Genomic DNA, 16,567 nt, shown 5'->3' on the forward strand with positions numbered 1-16,567 from the left:
TGATATTTTACACAGTACTCCTAGATATATTCACAAAATAGTGGCATGTTCGATAAAAATTCATTTTATTTTTCTGGATATCAGAAATCTCGTAATGGCAAATATTTATTAACAAAGTAATTCACGCAATATATAATTGGGAGTAATATCCACGTAATATTTGATGAGTGCTTGACAACAATATTGAAATCTATCGTTAAAAGGATCCAATATTCGCTATAATCATACGTATTTACGTGCAATATGATTTAACGATAAAATATTATGATCAACTGTATGTGTGTATAATTTTCGACTGAAATATATCCACGTAATTGCGCATATTAATACTCTTCGTTTTATAATCTGTGTTTCTTTTCAAAGAGTTTCTGTCCACTTATTATTCATCTTAACGATCTTAAAGTCCGGATTTCCTCGAAGTAATTAAAAAACAGTTAAACGTGTTATTGTTTACGGCTGGATTTTCCCGTGGTCTTTAGTTTAATTGAAATACAAGGCATTAATTGCACTGCGCGTTGCTCAAATGTGTTAATATCCGGTATGAGCGCGTCGGGTTCGTTTTTTTATAAGATTTTCACTCGAATCAAATTAATTACTATATCCGACTCTCACGAAAAGATCGATATCACATCAAAATCACATGGCGATGTTTCAAATTGCTTTTATCTTATACATATATCTCTTCGCTTCTCCTACTATATATAAAAAATATAATATTTTGTCCTATTTACTTACTCACTATTTATTAAACTAAAAGAGAAAAAAATCGTATTTACATACCGCGTGTCGTTGTAAAAATCAAAACAGGAGACTAACCGACATTTGATTCGACGTTAATAATTACTCATCACTATATCGATCCTTAGAATTGTCTTTTATTGGATTATAGGGACAGTGGGAAACGTGGGAAAAAGAGCTGAAGCTGCACACGCGCGTTAAATCCGGAAATATCATTGTTTCGTCGGTTTAAGCTCGTACGGGAAAAAAAGAGAGGAGGGATATGGATTTCCGATAAAAGTTCAATTCGTTCTCAAACGATAAGAACCCGCCAAACTTGCCGAACGGATACCGCCACCCTTTATATTGCCGTCGACCGCATTTAAAAATATTTTATCGTATCCCGGGTCAACAGGCGCCCCCGTTCAGTCCCCTTCAATCACGTCGATCCCATCTGCATCGCGGTATATGCAAATTTGTTTTTATGCCCCCTTTAAGCCTCGCCTTCGGTCTAGAGTCGCGTGTTTTTACGCGCGAGCAGCTTGTGCTCTCGCTCGAAGCTCAAAAATATATCGTAATTTACATCTTTACTTCGAAAACAGAGATAACTATCACCATGAAAAAATCCAATTCATTGATTGATCGGTGGAGTTGTTTGTTATTGTCATATATGACATATATATGATAACACGATAAAAAGTGATAAAACATTAATCATATATAATCCTCTGGAATTTCTATATATCGAATCATCACTAATTAATTTATGGAGAAATTTACGAAGCATATACGCGAAATATGAACAATGATAATGAATCGAGATAATCAAACGAATCAGCACAAAATGCATATATTGAGGATTTCAACTCTAAAGACTTTAATCCTTATGTATTATTATTATACGACATATATCGCTTTGTTAATAGCCCTTTTTCAAATCTATTTAAATATGAGAAATTTCTTATTCATCCTCGATTTTTAGAAATTTATGATAATAAGTAAAATTATTATACTAAAATTAAAATATAGTGAATAATAGTGAAGTAAAAAATTATATATTGCGAAAAATTTTAATAAGTTATTTTAATAAGTTACTATATTTTAATAATTATAACATTGTAAATATTAAAAGGATATTAACATTTTAATGACAATTAATCTTGCAATCTAAATAAAATATATATAAAAAGGTGTTTTTTTGCAGAAAAATTTTTATTGATTAAATATTTATCAATTTATTTTACGAGATTGAAATCTGTATATTCAAGGGCCAAATTAATAATAAAAAATAAAACCATTTCTCCAAAGTAACATTATTCATTTAAAAGCTGCGATACGCGGTAGAAAAATATATACATAGTGTATCTATCTATACATTTATAGATACTTTTTTCGAAATGTATTTCGTATGTAACAAATGAATTTTAATACTTTCTTTTTCTTTCTTCCCTGCTCTCCTCTATCTTTTTCGCAATTTTCTGATTTCATCCTTGTTTGCAGGATATTTATCTCCCAAATAAAATAAGGCTTGGTGTTATAGTATAATGAGTTTGCACACCATGAAAAATCATGGTAGATATTATACGAAACGCATCGCTTCCCTGCAGGATTTTATAATAATATATTCATAAATTAATTTATGCCGATACAAGAGACTGCACGCATGAAAAGGAATAATTTGGGCGCGATATCATGTCAATGATATCAATATCGACATTCTCATAATTCATTCTGATTCGACATTTTTTCCAAATTGTTATAGATAACATCAAACTTTTCAAATATGCTGATTGACTTTGCATATTTTATCTGACGTAAAAAACATTACTGTTTATTTTCTATTCATGCTATAAAATATATTTGGATGTTATGTGTTTTATCATTTATTGAGATGCTTTGCAATATAATGCATAGAATAAAGATGATGGATAAATATGTCAAATGTAAATACATGTTGTAATAATATGCTATTTGCAAAATATAAAATCGTAAAAACGTGCATTGAATTTTATCTGTCAAGAGAAAGGAAATATATACTCATGATTGCATAATTATTAACTGTCAAAACTATCGAAGATAATATAATACGATTTATATTTTCTTTCTAGTACATACATTTTTCACTAGTCAGACAAGAGCGAGATTGCAATGCCTCGTTGTATAAAGAAGTATTTCATGAATGGCTGAAAGAGCAGCCTGTCATCCACGGAACAAAAACATTTTTGTCGAGCTACTATAGCGAGAAACACGCAAACTCGTTACCTCAACGAGCACAAAACTCGTAGAAAAAAAAAGTTATCCAAATTTTGCGCAGAATCAAGAGAGCTACATATATATATATGAAAGAAAAAGGGAAACGCAAACGTTGTAATAAAATTTTTCAATAAATTTCTATGACACTTACATTACTCTCGTACATTTACAATAGCTTAAAATATTTTGGTATATTCTGCCAAATATAAATTCTGCGAAATATTCTCTAGCACTAAGTAAAACCAGTGATTATATTTTTGTTTACATGTATTAAATATTAAATGTCATGTATATGAGAGAAGGAAAAAATATGTCTCTTGAATATTTGAGAAATTAAACAAGTTGCGAACAAGTTTTAGACTGTAACAAATTGCATCTTTTTTAACGATTGATTTCTTTCTCTATAAATTTCTCTATATTGACGTTAAATGACATAAAGCTTTGAGTTTAATATCACTCGATTTTGTCCCTGAGGTCGTTTCTCGAACAGAGAAAAATAAAAGATGTCGATGAAGATTTTATGAAATATCGCGCATTTTGAAGCAATTGAGAGACGAAATTTTAGATGCGGAATAGAAACGCCACGACATTTGCTAAATGTGTTTAGAAAGTATCAAGGTGGAAAAAATCTACCACCGGAAAATTAAGTTTGAAATTTATGACTTCTTTAGAGCAAACGAGAGCTTATCAAGAACACTCAACGTTCTTTAATCTCCGAATGAAAATTTTTCACCTTTTTTTATTTCTCTTGCCAAGTACCAGAAAAATTAAACTTGAAGTTCTATCTTTAAAAGGCGATTGCGTGTTTCAAGCCATAAATTAGACTAAACTATTAATTTAATATTTTAATATTTTAATATTTTATTAATTTAATATTTTTAATCCATTAACTTAATTTATTTGTAATCGAGATCATTCTAACATATATAAAGTTTTTTTTTTAACGTACTGTACATTATGTATTTACCTTTCAGGTTGTTTGAAGAGAACGCGGAATTGTTAAATATGTTCACAAAATTCCGGGAGTTGAAGACAAAGGAACAGCAGTCAACGAGTATGGAACTGGCCGAACACGCGAAAACAGTCATGTCCACCCTCGACGAAGGGATCAAGAGCCTGGACGACATGGACGCGTTTTTGACGTACCTTCACGAGGTTGGAGCCTCCCACACGAAGATCCCTGGCTTCAACCGGCAATACTTCTGGGTAAGTCCTAAAAAAAGACACAAAATTGCCCTTTATTTTCCTGTAATATTTATGCGCGGAATGACATAATACAAATATACGATAGACGTGTCCCAGTTATCGACTATTGAGAAAATAAGATAATTGTAATGAATGGGGGAGAAAATAAGATACTATAGAAATGAAAATGGGGAAGAAAATAAGATACTATATCTAGCTGCAAGATTAGCCCACAAATTTCTCTGATAAAAATATATGTAAACTTTCCGTGAACTAAGAAATAATTTCTGAAATTTAATCAAAATATACAATAAATTTTGTTTTATTTTATCTTTTTATTTTTCTGTATTAATTTAGCACTCGGTTAATAATTAAACACATACAGAAATATTCAATACATTTTACATACTGATCTAGAAAATAAATAAATTTTAATAACATAATTAGTTCATCATAAAAATTCTGTACTTTGAAATATTTACACTATTTTTCGAAAAAAGTACTGTTGTATAAAAAGTTAGATAGAATGTGAGTATATTGTCTTAGATGTCAGAACATTGGTAGTTTACTCTATAATACTGAGGAAATGCAAAGAGAAATTTCTCGCTCGCCGGAGACACGTCTCGCATTTCATTTGGCGAACATTTTCCCTCTGTATGCCGTACTTATCTCTTGTAACATGTAAATCAAAGAGAATAAAGTGAAAACTTTTGGGAAATACTGTAAACTATTTCAGAATCTGTCTCGAGAAAAGATTTATATATAAAAGTATAACAAACATAAATGTGGTATCATAAATTTTGTTACATTCTTTCTACTAATTAATGACATGCTTAATTCGTGTAACATAATTCAGATTACTATAATCTTATTAGATATTTTTTTCTATCGTATTGCAATCAAAATATGATAACTTTATACTGCCTTTTATTTTTAAATAATAAATAATAAAATTTTATTAACACATCTCATTAGATTTATTATTAAAAAATACATGTTTATATAAAAGTTTTCTAATTAGCATATTGTATAGTTCAGACTGAATAAAGTCGATGTATCAGGCTCATTAAGAATTAAGTTTTATTGTCTCGTATGATTTTATATGATTTTATCTCGTTTATTATATTTTATTACGCGTATTATATTTTTTGCGAAATTTATATCATCAAAGAAGAGACACTCGTTGCGGGAAAGATTGAATAACAAATGTTAAGACTTCAACATCGCTACTACATGTCGGGTATTTTGCTCCTTCATGGCTTTTCGTAATCCGCTGCACAGCTGGTGTTCGCCATTTGTCTGCCACGTTACGACACTGCATGGTGTCTAATGAGAAAAGATTCTTTTTTAATAGTCCTTACATTTTTCTAGCAATTTGGAAAAAAATAGATAGTATAAAATAAACGTATATAAAAATTATTACGAGAAATATAAAGGCACTAAAATTTTATTATTATTTATATGGCGCTTCATTAAATATTTCTTGTCTTAAACTGAAATAATGTTTTCTAAAGATGTTGACAAATTGTCTCACCAAAAATATCTTCATACTTTATATACTTTGAAACACGTGAATACTATTATACGAGAGATAAGTACGGAATAATATAGTACATATCGTGACTTCGATTTGCTTCGTGCAAACTAATACAGGACACCTAGAAAGAAGGCAACCGTTGCTTATAAGATTTATAAATATTCCACAATTTTATTTACGACCATGCTAATCGAAAATATACTTTGAATGCAAAACATGAAAATCGATACAATAACCCTTCTGGCATCCGACTCGATTGTAACACGAATATAAATCGGTTCCAGTTAGTTACGAAGCAAATAATAAAAAATTAAACAGCAAAAAATGACGTAAAAATGTATTTTTTGCTGCGATTGTGAAGCAACGAAAAAATCGAGAAAAATGCCACTTTATATTCAAATATTATGCTTAAACTGCTTATCTTAATAAAGCTGACAATTATCTATGTAAATTATTATTGAATTTATCGCACAAATTACGTGTTAATACATTTTGACAATTGACATTAAAATGTCAGTACGATTACTTTAATAATCATAGATATAGAATCAATTAGCAATTTATTAAATAGATTATTTTCTCAATTAATTTGATATTTGTTTAAACGAATGTTTCTCTCAATTCAAACAATTCGTTTCACACCTGCATCCATTTTATTTATCCATTAAATTTTCTTTTAGTTTTCATACACCAGCAATAAAAAGTATGTACCTATGTGATACCAGTCTAAGAAGAAGAATCGTTAAAAAACGATTTCAGCACAGGTATGCAGAAATAAAAATATCTCCCACATATATATGCAAAGCAGGCTTTTGTTACTTCCCCGGCGATGGTGAGGGAACTTTCTTTGTACATTTAAAAAGGAAGATATGTGCCGAAATCCTTTCCGTATCGTTTTATCTTCTTAAAGAAAAGGGATAAAAGCTAAAATAAAATTTGTATAAAAAAAGAGAGGTGAGTAGAAGAATATTTAAATATATGCGTGGTTATAAAAGGTGGGAATTAAAAATATATTATTGAAATAAAATTTTAATTAAAATTAGTAGTATTACGGTAGTCAGAACGAAAGATAATTCTATAATTAAATTGTTAATTATGATAATAACTCGTAGAGAGCATATTTCATACGAAAGGCATTTCGGATTTATTTCTCGAATTATCTCGATCAAAGATAACTCGATTTTGTTATTTGATTTTTCTTAACTTGTCAATTTTTGAAAATCAGGTCGTTTTAATTTTTTTAAGCTTTTAAAGGGGAATAAAATCAAGTTATGCGTGGAATACAAAGTATTTAAAGAATCATATCACGGAATGCCACATTTATTTTCGCAGCATGCTTGTCTACAATTTCAATTATTTGGTATGAAATCAAATTGGGTCGATCTTTCTTTCGAGTCACGCAAGTTATATGAATATAAGAATTGATTTCTGTTGGACAATCCTGCGAGATCTATTGTGAATGGCCACTAAGATCGCAATACAATCGTCAATTCAATTGTCAGTTCTCGTATTGTTGTCGGCCATACCGAAAATAGCTCAAGATTTAAATATTTCACCATATCAACATAATCTTTTACGAAGACGCAAGAATGATTGTAGTAGTTTTAATTTTATCAATGTCCAAGATACATATAATTTTTTAAATGTTTTTCTCTCTCTGTTTACGTATAAATGACATATCCAATTAGTTACTTAAAAAATTATACAAGTGTAAAAATATGAAGCTCACAAATTCCTCATCAAAATTAATTTCTTGGTCTTTTTTTTTTTAGGAAAATATTACAAGCATTTACATTAGTATTATACTAAAAATAATTTCTTGAATTATAAATTGTTTAAATTATTTTTTTAGAATAATGCTAACATTTTTTCATTTTAATCAAATCACAGAGAATTTTACGAATATATAATTTTCTAAGAAAAAATTTAGAACAATCTGATATCCAAAGATTCATTGGTTAAGAAGAATCAAATAGAGAAATTGAATTATCCTCGAATGAAATTAAATTTAAAAAATGTTTCTTGTACGAAATATACTTCTTACGTATGCTATTACAAAAAATAATTAACAATTTGTAAAATTATACTTTTGACTTAAATATAATAAAATAATAATACTTATACTAATTACTCCTTTTTCTTGTAATTTTTGAAACGCTTGATTTTAATTTCATATATTACTGTAATAATTAAACGCTCTACTTCCAGAAAATCGAGAAACCGTTTCTGGATGCGGTGGAGCGTACCCTGGAGGATCGATATTCGGAGAACGTGGAGAACATCTACAAGCTGACGATCAAGTTCATCATTGAGACGCTGATCGACGGCTTTGACAAGGCACAGAGCGACAAGGCCAAGTCCTAGTCGTCCTAGTCCCGAGGATCTGGCACGTACGCGATTGCCCTCGATCCTACGAAATGTTGACCGCCCCCCCGGTTCGTTCGGTCCCCCCGACGCCTGGAACGGAAAGGAGCCACAGCCGCCATGCCGATTTTTTGGTAAACGGCGATGGGACAATCGTCGTCCTTGCGTTGGTTCACGCGACGCTACCAATTCGTCGCTCCTTCGTTTCTTCAATCCGCTTCGCGGATTCACGAGAGACGCGAATATATATGCGAGAGCGCGTGGCGTTTACGTCGTAAACGTTCTCGCCGGCCTGAGATCTTTCTTCCCCTCGAGCGGGTCTCGTAATTAAACCTATCCAGATATTGAGAAACGGTCCCGAGTCTCTCGGGACTTCTTTAAAAAAAAAAGACGCCGCAACGCTAGCCGAAAGAGTCGCGTGATTCTTTTTACGGTCGAAGGGTTTTCCTCCCATTCAATTCCATTCGATTAATTTTTCAGTAGATTGTACATTTTTTTCGATACTATAAAAATTATTCTACCTAAATAATATACGACAGTCCAAACGATATATTGAAGCCATTTAAAAAATGTCTATCGATTCGGACTTTTCATCACTGAAAAAATTTTATGTGTTTTAGGTATGTATTTTTGTAAGAAGACAAATTTTATTGATTTGAAACATATTTTTCTGCTTCTATCAAAAATTAGGCTCAATATTGCAAGTAATTTATTTAGATTTCCTTCAGTTTAAGTAACTCATGAGTAGTTCTGCAAACGTCGATTAAGTTTAATTCAAGTTTAATTGTTTCTTTGTTTCCTTCTCTAATGCCAGTTTCGGAAAGAAGAAACTAATAAATTAAAGTAAGATTAAAGTGCATCGACGACAGCGAAATTAACCCTTGAGCGCTGTAATTTGAAAGTTATTTGGAACGTAGCAGGTAATTAATCAGGTTTTTATAAAAAGTTTTTTATAAAAGGGTAGCAAAGTGCCCATAAAAAACTCGTGCAAAAGTAATCGATCTTCGTCAGAGTCAAAATTTGCTTTCAAATTTTTTTTATTTGTACACATGTGTTATCCTTTTTTTTAATATTGTCTGCGAATGGAGAAATTTCGAGAGATAAAAGTGGAAATATTTCGGGAGAGTAAAGAGTACGTGTTTTTCTAAATTTATCGAATCTGTGCCATGACATTAAAAAAAGATATTTTAATTTGCATTTTTATTACCAATTTGTTGTTTTGCCAGAAGTTTGCTATACATCTCATTTATTATCTCAAAAAAGAAAGAACTACAATGAATACAAATATGTTATAGCAACATGGAAAAAAATGTGACATTTGAAATTTATTTGATTTTCTTTAAAGGAATATATATATTCTCCAATATATTCTTCAAAGAAAATATATTCCAGAGTTTAATATGAATAATTCAATTTTGTTTAATATGTCGTATACAAGTACTGAATATTTAATTCATTTTATTTCTTCTTTATTACCCGTAATTAATCCATAATTTATTTCCATTCGCCGATAATAGATTTCTTTTAGTTTCAAAGATTGTTCATACGCGCGTTTAAAAGTTCATACGTTTAACAGAAGTAAAGCGCAAGATATGATGGCACGTCGTTATTGATTAGACACGAAATTAGAGGAAAGAAGGAGGGAGAGTTTTTCCCTTCCATAAGAGAGACCGATTTTCTTAAGAGGATTAAACGTAACTTTATGGTCAATGATATAATACTCCTCGCTATGAGAAGGAGAATTAGAAATGAAGGTTCTTATTACAATGCCATTACAAACAAAGTAAGATCCGACCAGTCGTTCTAATGTGTTCGCCATAGATCCGTTTTAAGGGTCTATTATAAGGGCATATAAGAACTCTATTAACTTCTCTTATAGGTGTTATAAAACCACCTAACGTGCAGATAACGATGACTCTTTCATATAGTTTATCAAGTGTCGCGCAATTTCCTTCACATAATTAATTACGGATTTACGAGATTAAACGTGAAGGAAAAGATGTTTCTATTCCAGCCCCTTTTCCACACATTTTTCACGCCAAAGGCCTTTTACGGATAACGATTTTTCATTCTGCTAATTATATTAAACCGCTTTTACTCATGCGAAGTGTAAAATACTCCCCGGCTTTTGAAGTCTCATAAATCGGGCAAAATTCAATGAATCGACAAAAAGTTTACATTGTTACATGCGCTGCAAATTGATTCACGTTTAACAAAAAAACCTTTGTAATTGTTCTCGTATAGAAAAACTATATTATCAATTATTATTTAATATTATAAAATATAAAAGAGAACAATACAAATATAAAAATGTTTATTTCTAGATTCAGAAAGAAGCAAAAAGAATAATTTAAAACTGAATCTTTTAACTAACTGTTATAAAAACGGCCCTACGCGACACGTGTTCTCTCTACAGTGATTAATATATTATTGTAATTACTTTACGGAGAAATTTTTTCACTTTTTTAAGCCAGACATCGATATCCTACCATCGGTTATAGTCAATATACATATTGTACAAATTTCAGATATCACTTATATTGCTCGAATCTTGCCGAATGGCGAAAATAGGTACTTTGAGAAATAATTCTCTTGCGTGCTTTGCGATTTTGATAATACCGCAATATTTTCCGGGGATATCGTCGAGTCTGCTGGTGTAAGATACGCTGGCGTTTTAGAGCCGCATTAAAGCTGCGAATACGGGTTCGAGCTTATCGGGACCGATTTTATACACGTTTCTGCCTTTCAATATGTGCTCGATAATTGATACAAATGCGGCGGCCGACTGCCGCCTTTATTCGCGCGCGAAAGCCTTGGATTACATAAGTCGCCCAGGATACTCTCCGCGATGCGAGGCCGAGTGCATGAGAATGTAAATCCGCTTTGTTTCGAAACGGGGTCGTGATTTAATCGTAAAAACAGCGTGAATGCAAAAGCTTTACCTTGCCCTTTCATTATAATCCCGACGCGTATAAAGAGAATTTATTTAATTATATAGAATTTGTCGAGTATTTACTCGTCGCCAGAGTCTGAAACATCATTGGAAATTTGTGAACGTGTTAAAAAACGCGTCAGTTTTTACAGAGAAATTTTTCACACCCGCCGCGATATGACAGATATCTCGTCTTCAATCTCGACTACTGTTTACTGCAATTTACATTTTAATGAAGCGTCAAAATTGACAATTCCGTGTTATATTTTGTTGATTTAATAGGTGGAAAGCTGAGGCATTTATCAATAATCGGCAGTATTATATTAATGTATCTCATTGATTTGCGCATGAAATGAACCGTATTTAAGAAGTCATATGCATTCTCAATAAGGAACCAATTAAATCAGTTTATTAAACGTTATATGCTCTATATATAATTGAGCACACAAGTTTTAATTAGGCTTTTATAAAGTTAATCGAAATTTGCAGAATTGAAATTATGCCAGTTCAAAAACATGTATCAGAAATTACTTGCCAATTTTAATTGTTTTAAAAGTTGTACATAATTTCTTTTATATTTCCGATTTTGTAGTTTAATTAAACTACAAAAATTGTAAGAACGTTTACTTAATATTACTATTTGAACAAGCACACAGTGATACAAATTTATGTACATCGATATAAAAATTTATCGGAAAATAATATTGTCAAAAAAAAATTATTCCAATTTTAATAATGATCAAAAGGTTTTTCATATATTGTTCAAAGATTTTACATATATTTGCTGCAAGATATGTTTTCAAGATCGCATCGATAGATATATTTGCGAATGAGTCTAAAATCACTCGATTTCTACTTTGTCTTAAGACAACAGATTAATCTAAAAAATATATGTAAAAATATACGCGTGCGGGCCATTCATTTGACGTAAGATCGATTAAAGCGATTACAAATAACATATAGATGAAAAGGCAAACAGAAATTATTAATACATCTCAGATCGATCGCGGAATATAGTCATGGCAAACGATTGAATTAAATTTTAAACGTGTATATAAGAAAATAATCCTAAACTGAAAAGGGGGTAATCATTTCCAAATTCTTAGTAATTCCGTCAATTTTCAATTTTAAATTTGTAATCCAAACATTAAACAATCGATATATAATACTTTATTATATATCTATTATTTCTTGTTACTATTATTATATATTTCTTTTATTGTTTTAAATTTCTTTACTTTCAATTTTCTATTCTTTTCGAAAAAAAAATCGCTTGAGAAAGATATCCGTTTGCGTTCTATTTTGTCACGAGAGGACCCTATAACTTTTCACTTTGTACATACTTTGTTTTTCTTTTTCTGGCTTTTATTTATAGAGAAGAAAAAGAAGAAATTGAAAGTGCAAAGTGAGAAGCTGCGAAGTTGCTTCATACAATATTCGAGCATTCGATGCGAGGCTTACTTTTCAAGCACGATCGAACGTCCGATTTTGATTCGACTCGCTGGTGATTCGCGACATCACCAAGTCCGAGAAAGCGGCTAGACCCTTCGACCGTCAAAGGAAAACTTGTATAAGTTTTTACTCATATCATAAGGCAGGAAAAAGTGTGGTCTCTAGGGCAATCGGCCCTTCGCACGCGCAAATGTCAATTTCCTAGGAGGTCTCGGGAAGGCAGACAGCCCCTCTGTATCTCTCTGTATCTTCCTCGCCGTCTTTATCTATCTCTATTTCTTTCTGAGGTCGATTCGCCTATGTTGCTCTCTGTGGAGGCCAACGGATCGTTACATATCTTTGAAAAAGGCCGTAACACACGTGTGCGGACGACTGCAGAACGCGTAGTCTTATAAGAATAAGGCACCCAATTTGTATAACACGCAATATGAATTCACTAGAACTCGTTCTATGTATATTTCGTATATTTTATTTGTTATATAATTATTTTCTCAACAAAACTTTTTTTTTATTTCACAATAATTATCGTAAAATAATTAAAAAACGCAATATCAGTTCTATCATTAAAAAATTCATTTATTATCGTTGTTATTTTAATTAATCAAATAATTTTAAAAAACTTTGGAAAAAGTATGGTTGATTGAAATGGAGAGGAATTAATATTCGCTGCTATTTTTATATTAATAATCTGCTATTGCAATGCGTATACATTGAAAATAATATATTCATTATTCACTTTGTGTCCGGTTTAAGAGTTCGTGGTATTTAAAGATGAGTTACCTAGTAGACATTCGTTGTTCGGATCATTTCGAAAACGTCAGACGTGGTTTCGCGCAAAAAATAGAGAACTATGAATAGCGCCCTACTTATTCTAAGTTTCCATTTGCGTTCTCCTTTAATCGGGAATGATCATTAGTACCTCGACGTGAGACAAAGATAAATTGCGCCGTGAAAAAGAAAAACGATGAGATAAAAGTCATTTTTTTTCGTTTTTTTTCTCGACGATGCGTTTAGCAATTCGCTCCCTTTCTGAACGATCGTTCTATCGGTCATTAACTTCATTAACTAATTCGACGAACCACGAATAATCAAACTAACCGTCGTGCGCAGAGAAACTTCCTGCGGGACAATAAACGACATAAATAACGAGCGTGCTGCGAAATCGATTTTCCAACTAAGATGCGACACAGCAGAAGGTTTTTGCGACACCGTACTTTAATGTGCTAAGCGTACAAATTTTTGATGGCAATTTCTATTTTGAGTCTAAATTATTATTCATTTTACATGCAACGTGGCGCGATATTAATATTAAGTCTGAAACATGTTATTTTGCAAGAAATCTTTAATAAGGAGTTTCTGTGTCGCAACTTTAAATACGATAGACGCTAAAGTGCCATATTATTTATATTTTAGATATATATTATCATTTATCTTGAATTAATATTTAGCGTATTCGAAACATATTATTAGTAATAGTTATAAGTAAAGTTATATTTATAGCGGATCAGCTATATAAATGACGATAGAAAATTTCATTTTAGATTTATCTTAGATTTATTATTCACTTTCTTTCTCGCGACTTGACATGACATAAGCGCATTTAGCGTGTTGAGAACACGCTACTGTTAAAGTACCTAATATGACAGAAATTTAAAAAATGCGATTCACTTTGTATTACGTTCTGCAGTCGTTTTCCGCTCGAGAATAGCGAATACGTTCCCTCAGAGAGAAAGAGTGCGTGTGTTCAATAGTGAAAAAAACAGAGAATATAAAGAGATTCGCGCAGGAGGATGCGTCGCACAAAAGCGTCGATCGCGTAATAAAGTCGTAAAATCCGCGAGCGCGTCCGATGTGAATGCACCTTTATTCACCGAGACTAAAATCGATCGAACAAATTAGGTAAGGTAATAACGCTTCCGCGGTTCGCGACATTCCATCGTCGTCGAAGTTCGTAAACCTCCGGTGTAATTATTCTATACCGAAAAAGAGAAACTACTGGGTTGAACTTGAAGGCGATTACGTTCCTTCAAGCGAATTTCAAATCAACAATTAATGCAGATTATTATTTATTTCATTTTTTATGCTTACAATTAACGTAATTACATCGATAAAGTTTACTAGTGCGTTAATACATAATTTATTTAATTGATTATGCTTGTATGAAGGAGATTACTGTCGCTTCTTTTGGCATGAAATCAATTGAGTAAATTATGTATTTATTTACGCACTAATAGACTATCGACGCAATTGCATTAATAATTGTAAGCAGTTTCTTTCTTAATGAAAGTACGTTTTTTTATTCTTTACTCAATATTTTATTCCTATTCATTGCTGGATACGTACACTACTAAATAACTAATCTTCGGTAAATGTACGATAAATATATATATTTACTTCTGCGACCCTACAAAATAATGCAGATATATTTTTTTTTCGGGAACAAGATCATAAAAATATATTACTAATAATTGTGTATACTAAAATTACGCAGTTATGTTTATTATTATATATTTATCATTACGGGGCTAACAAATGAACGAGATAATACAACATAATTCTATTAAGAGAAAGAAATATGAAAAAATTAATAATTGATATAAAATTATATAAAATTAAAATTATTTGAATTTTATCACAAAGTATATTTTATCCAAAGCAATCATATTTTGTTTGATTTTAGTGATTGCAAATCTATTTTAATATTAATTTCACTTCTATGTAAAATTAAGAGAATTTCAAATATTTAAATTTTAATCTCTCAACATCTAAAAAATAAACTATGTGACGAAAATATTATTTTTTCACCTAAAGAAAGGATTGATCTAATGTGCCCAAGCAGTCATTTAGTAGTGCATCTATCCTATCGTTGTAATTTGCATTCCAACTTTTACCAACGTGATATCAGTGGCTATCACGAAGTCACATATTCGGAGCTTGTGACTTTTTCCTGGCGAACCGCGATCAATGCCGCGATAAATGTTGCATGAAATGAATATTAAGAGTTTGTATATAAAGCCGTCGCCGCACGAGAGGATTACGGACCACATCGAGCGCCTTTTTCATTCTTTCCCTAACGCCAAAATGTAACTCGAGGATTTTGCTGGGCAAACCAAACAAAATATCGTTTAAATAAAAAATTGCATTCGATTGTGATAGCTTTCAACTGTAAGACAAAAAGAAGGTAAAGACAGGAAAATATCTGAAGGATAATAAAAAAGTGAATAAAAAAGTGAATAAAGAGTGAGAATAGATTAAATTCATATGCGTGGGCTTTAGGTACGAAATTATATCTAAAAATGAATATTTTACAATTATATATTTAATTTTTAGTTGCTCTAAAATTTAAAGAAAAAACTAAAAATAAATAAATAATATAATATAATAATAATACATTATAGTAGTATTTAATTTCAATAGCTAGTAAAATGATATATAAAGTATATTCAGTAAATATTTGTTTTATATTTATTTTATATTTATATTTATTTTTAAAATAAATATAAATATAAAATAAATATAAAACAAATATTTACTGAATATACTTTATATATCATTTTACTAGCTATTAAAATTAAATAATACTAATGTATTATTATTATATTATTTATTTATTTTTAGTTTTTTCTTTAAATTTTAGAGCAATTAAAAATTAAATATATATATATTAACCCAACATACAGATATTATTAAAGTAAACATTTCTATTAAAATTTTTTTGAAAATTTAATTATTTTATACTTTTAGCAAAAACCCTTTCGAGATAAACAAGTAAAACTGACTGGAAATTCTATAGAAACAATATTTTATGTTTTCTTCTCACGTTTTCCTGTCAAAAGAATCTTAAGATCGATCACGTACGACTGGACGGAGACATTCGGCCCGTCAGCGTTCTCGAGAGATACTTCGAGCATTTTACACTTTATCCCGAAGATTTAAGGGCTACTAGAAGACACAAAACGTGCGACGCGTTACATCTGTATATTCGTCCCGTGTGCGACGGAACTAGAAGCGAAATAAGAGAAAAATAATAAAGAAAAGAAAAATAAAAAAAAAAAAGATAAAAAAAATTTCGTACGAAACAAAGTGCACAAAACGAACTGTACCTTTTTTTCTTGCAGAAATCGAAA

At 30.8% G+C, this 16,567-nt stretch overlaps 1 protein-coding gene across 2 annotated transcripts in view; it reads left to right on the plus strand.

The window, feature by feature from the left end:
- LOC145946224 (neuroglobin) overlaps positions 1 to 15,876 on the plus strand; it is a 207,179-nt gene extending 191,303 nt beyond the window's left edge. The window contains exons 5-6 of one of the 2 annotated variants that reach the window (XM_083055761.1): positions 3,945 to 4,176; positions 7,901 to 15,876. In XM_083055761.1, coding sequence (XP_082911887.1) covers positions 3,945 to 4,176; positions 7,901 to 8,056 — 388 coding nt within the window. In that variant the 3' untranslated portion in view covers positions 8,057 to 15,876. The remainder of the gene's footprint in view (positions 1 to 3,944; positions 4,177 to 7,900) is intronic. The other variant, XM_083055754.1, reaches the window with a different exon arrangement.
- The last annotated feature ends 691 nt before the right edge of the window (positions 15,877 to 16,567 follow it).

This window comes from Prenolepis imparis, unplaced genomic scaffold (assembly GCF_030444845.1).
Source record: "Prenolepis imparis isolate NDT839.2.m4 unplaced genomic scaffold, iyPreImpa1.0 SCAF_2, whole genome shotgun sequence".
Taxonomy (NCBI): Eukaryota; Metazoa; Arthropoda; class Insecta; order Hymenoptera; family Formicidae; genus Prenolepis; species Prenolepis imparis.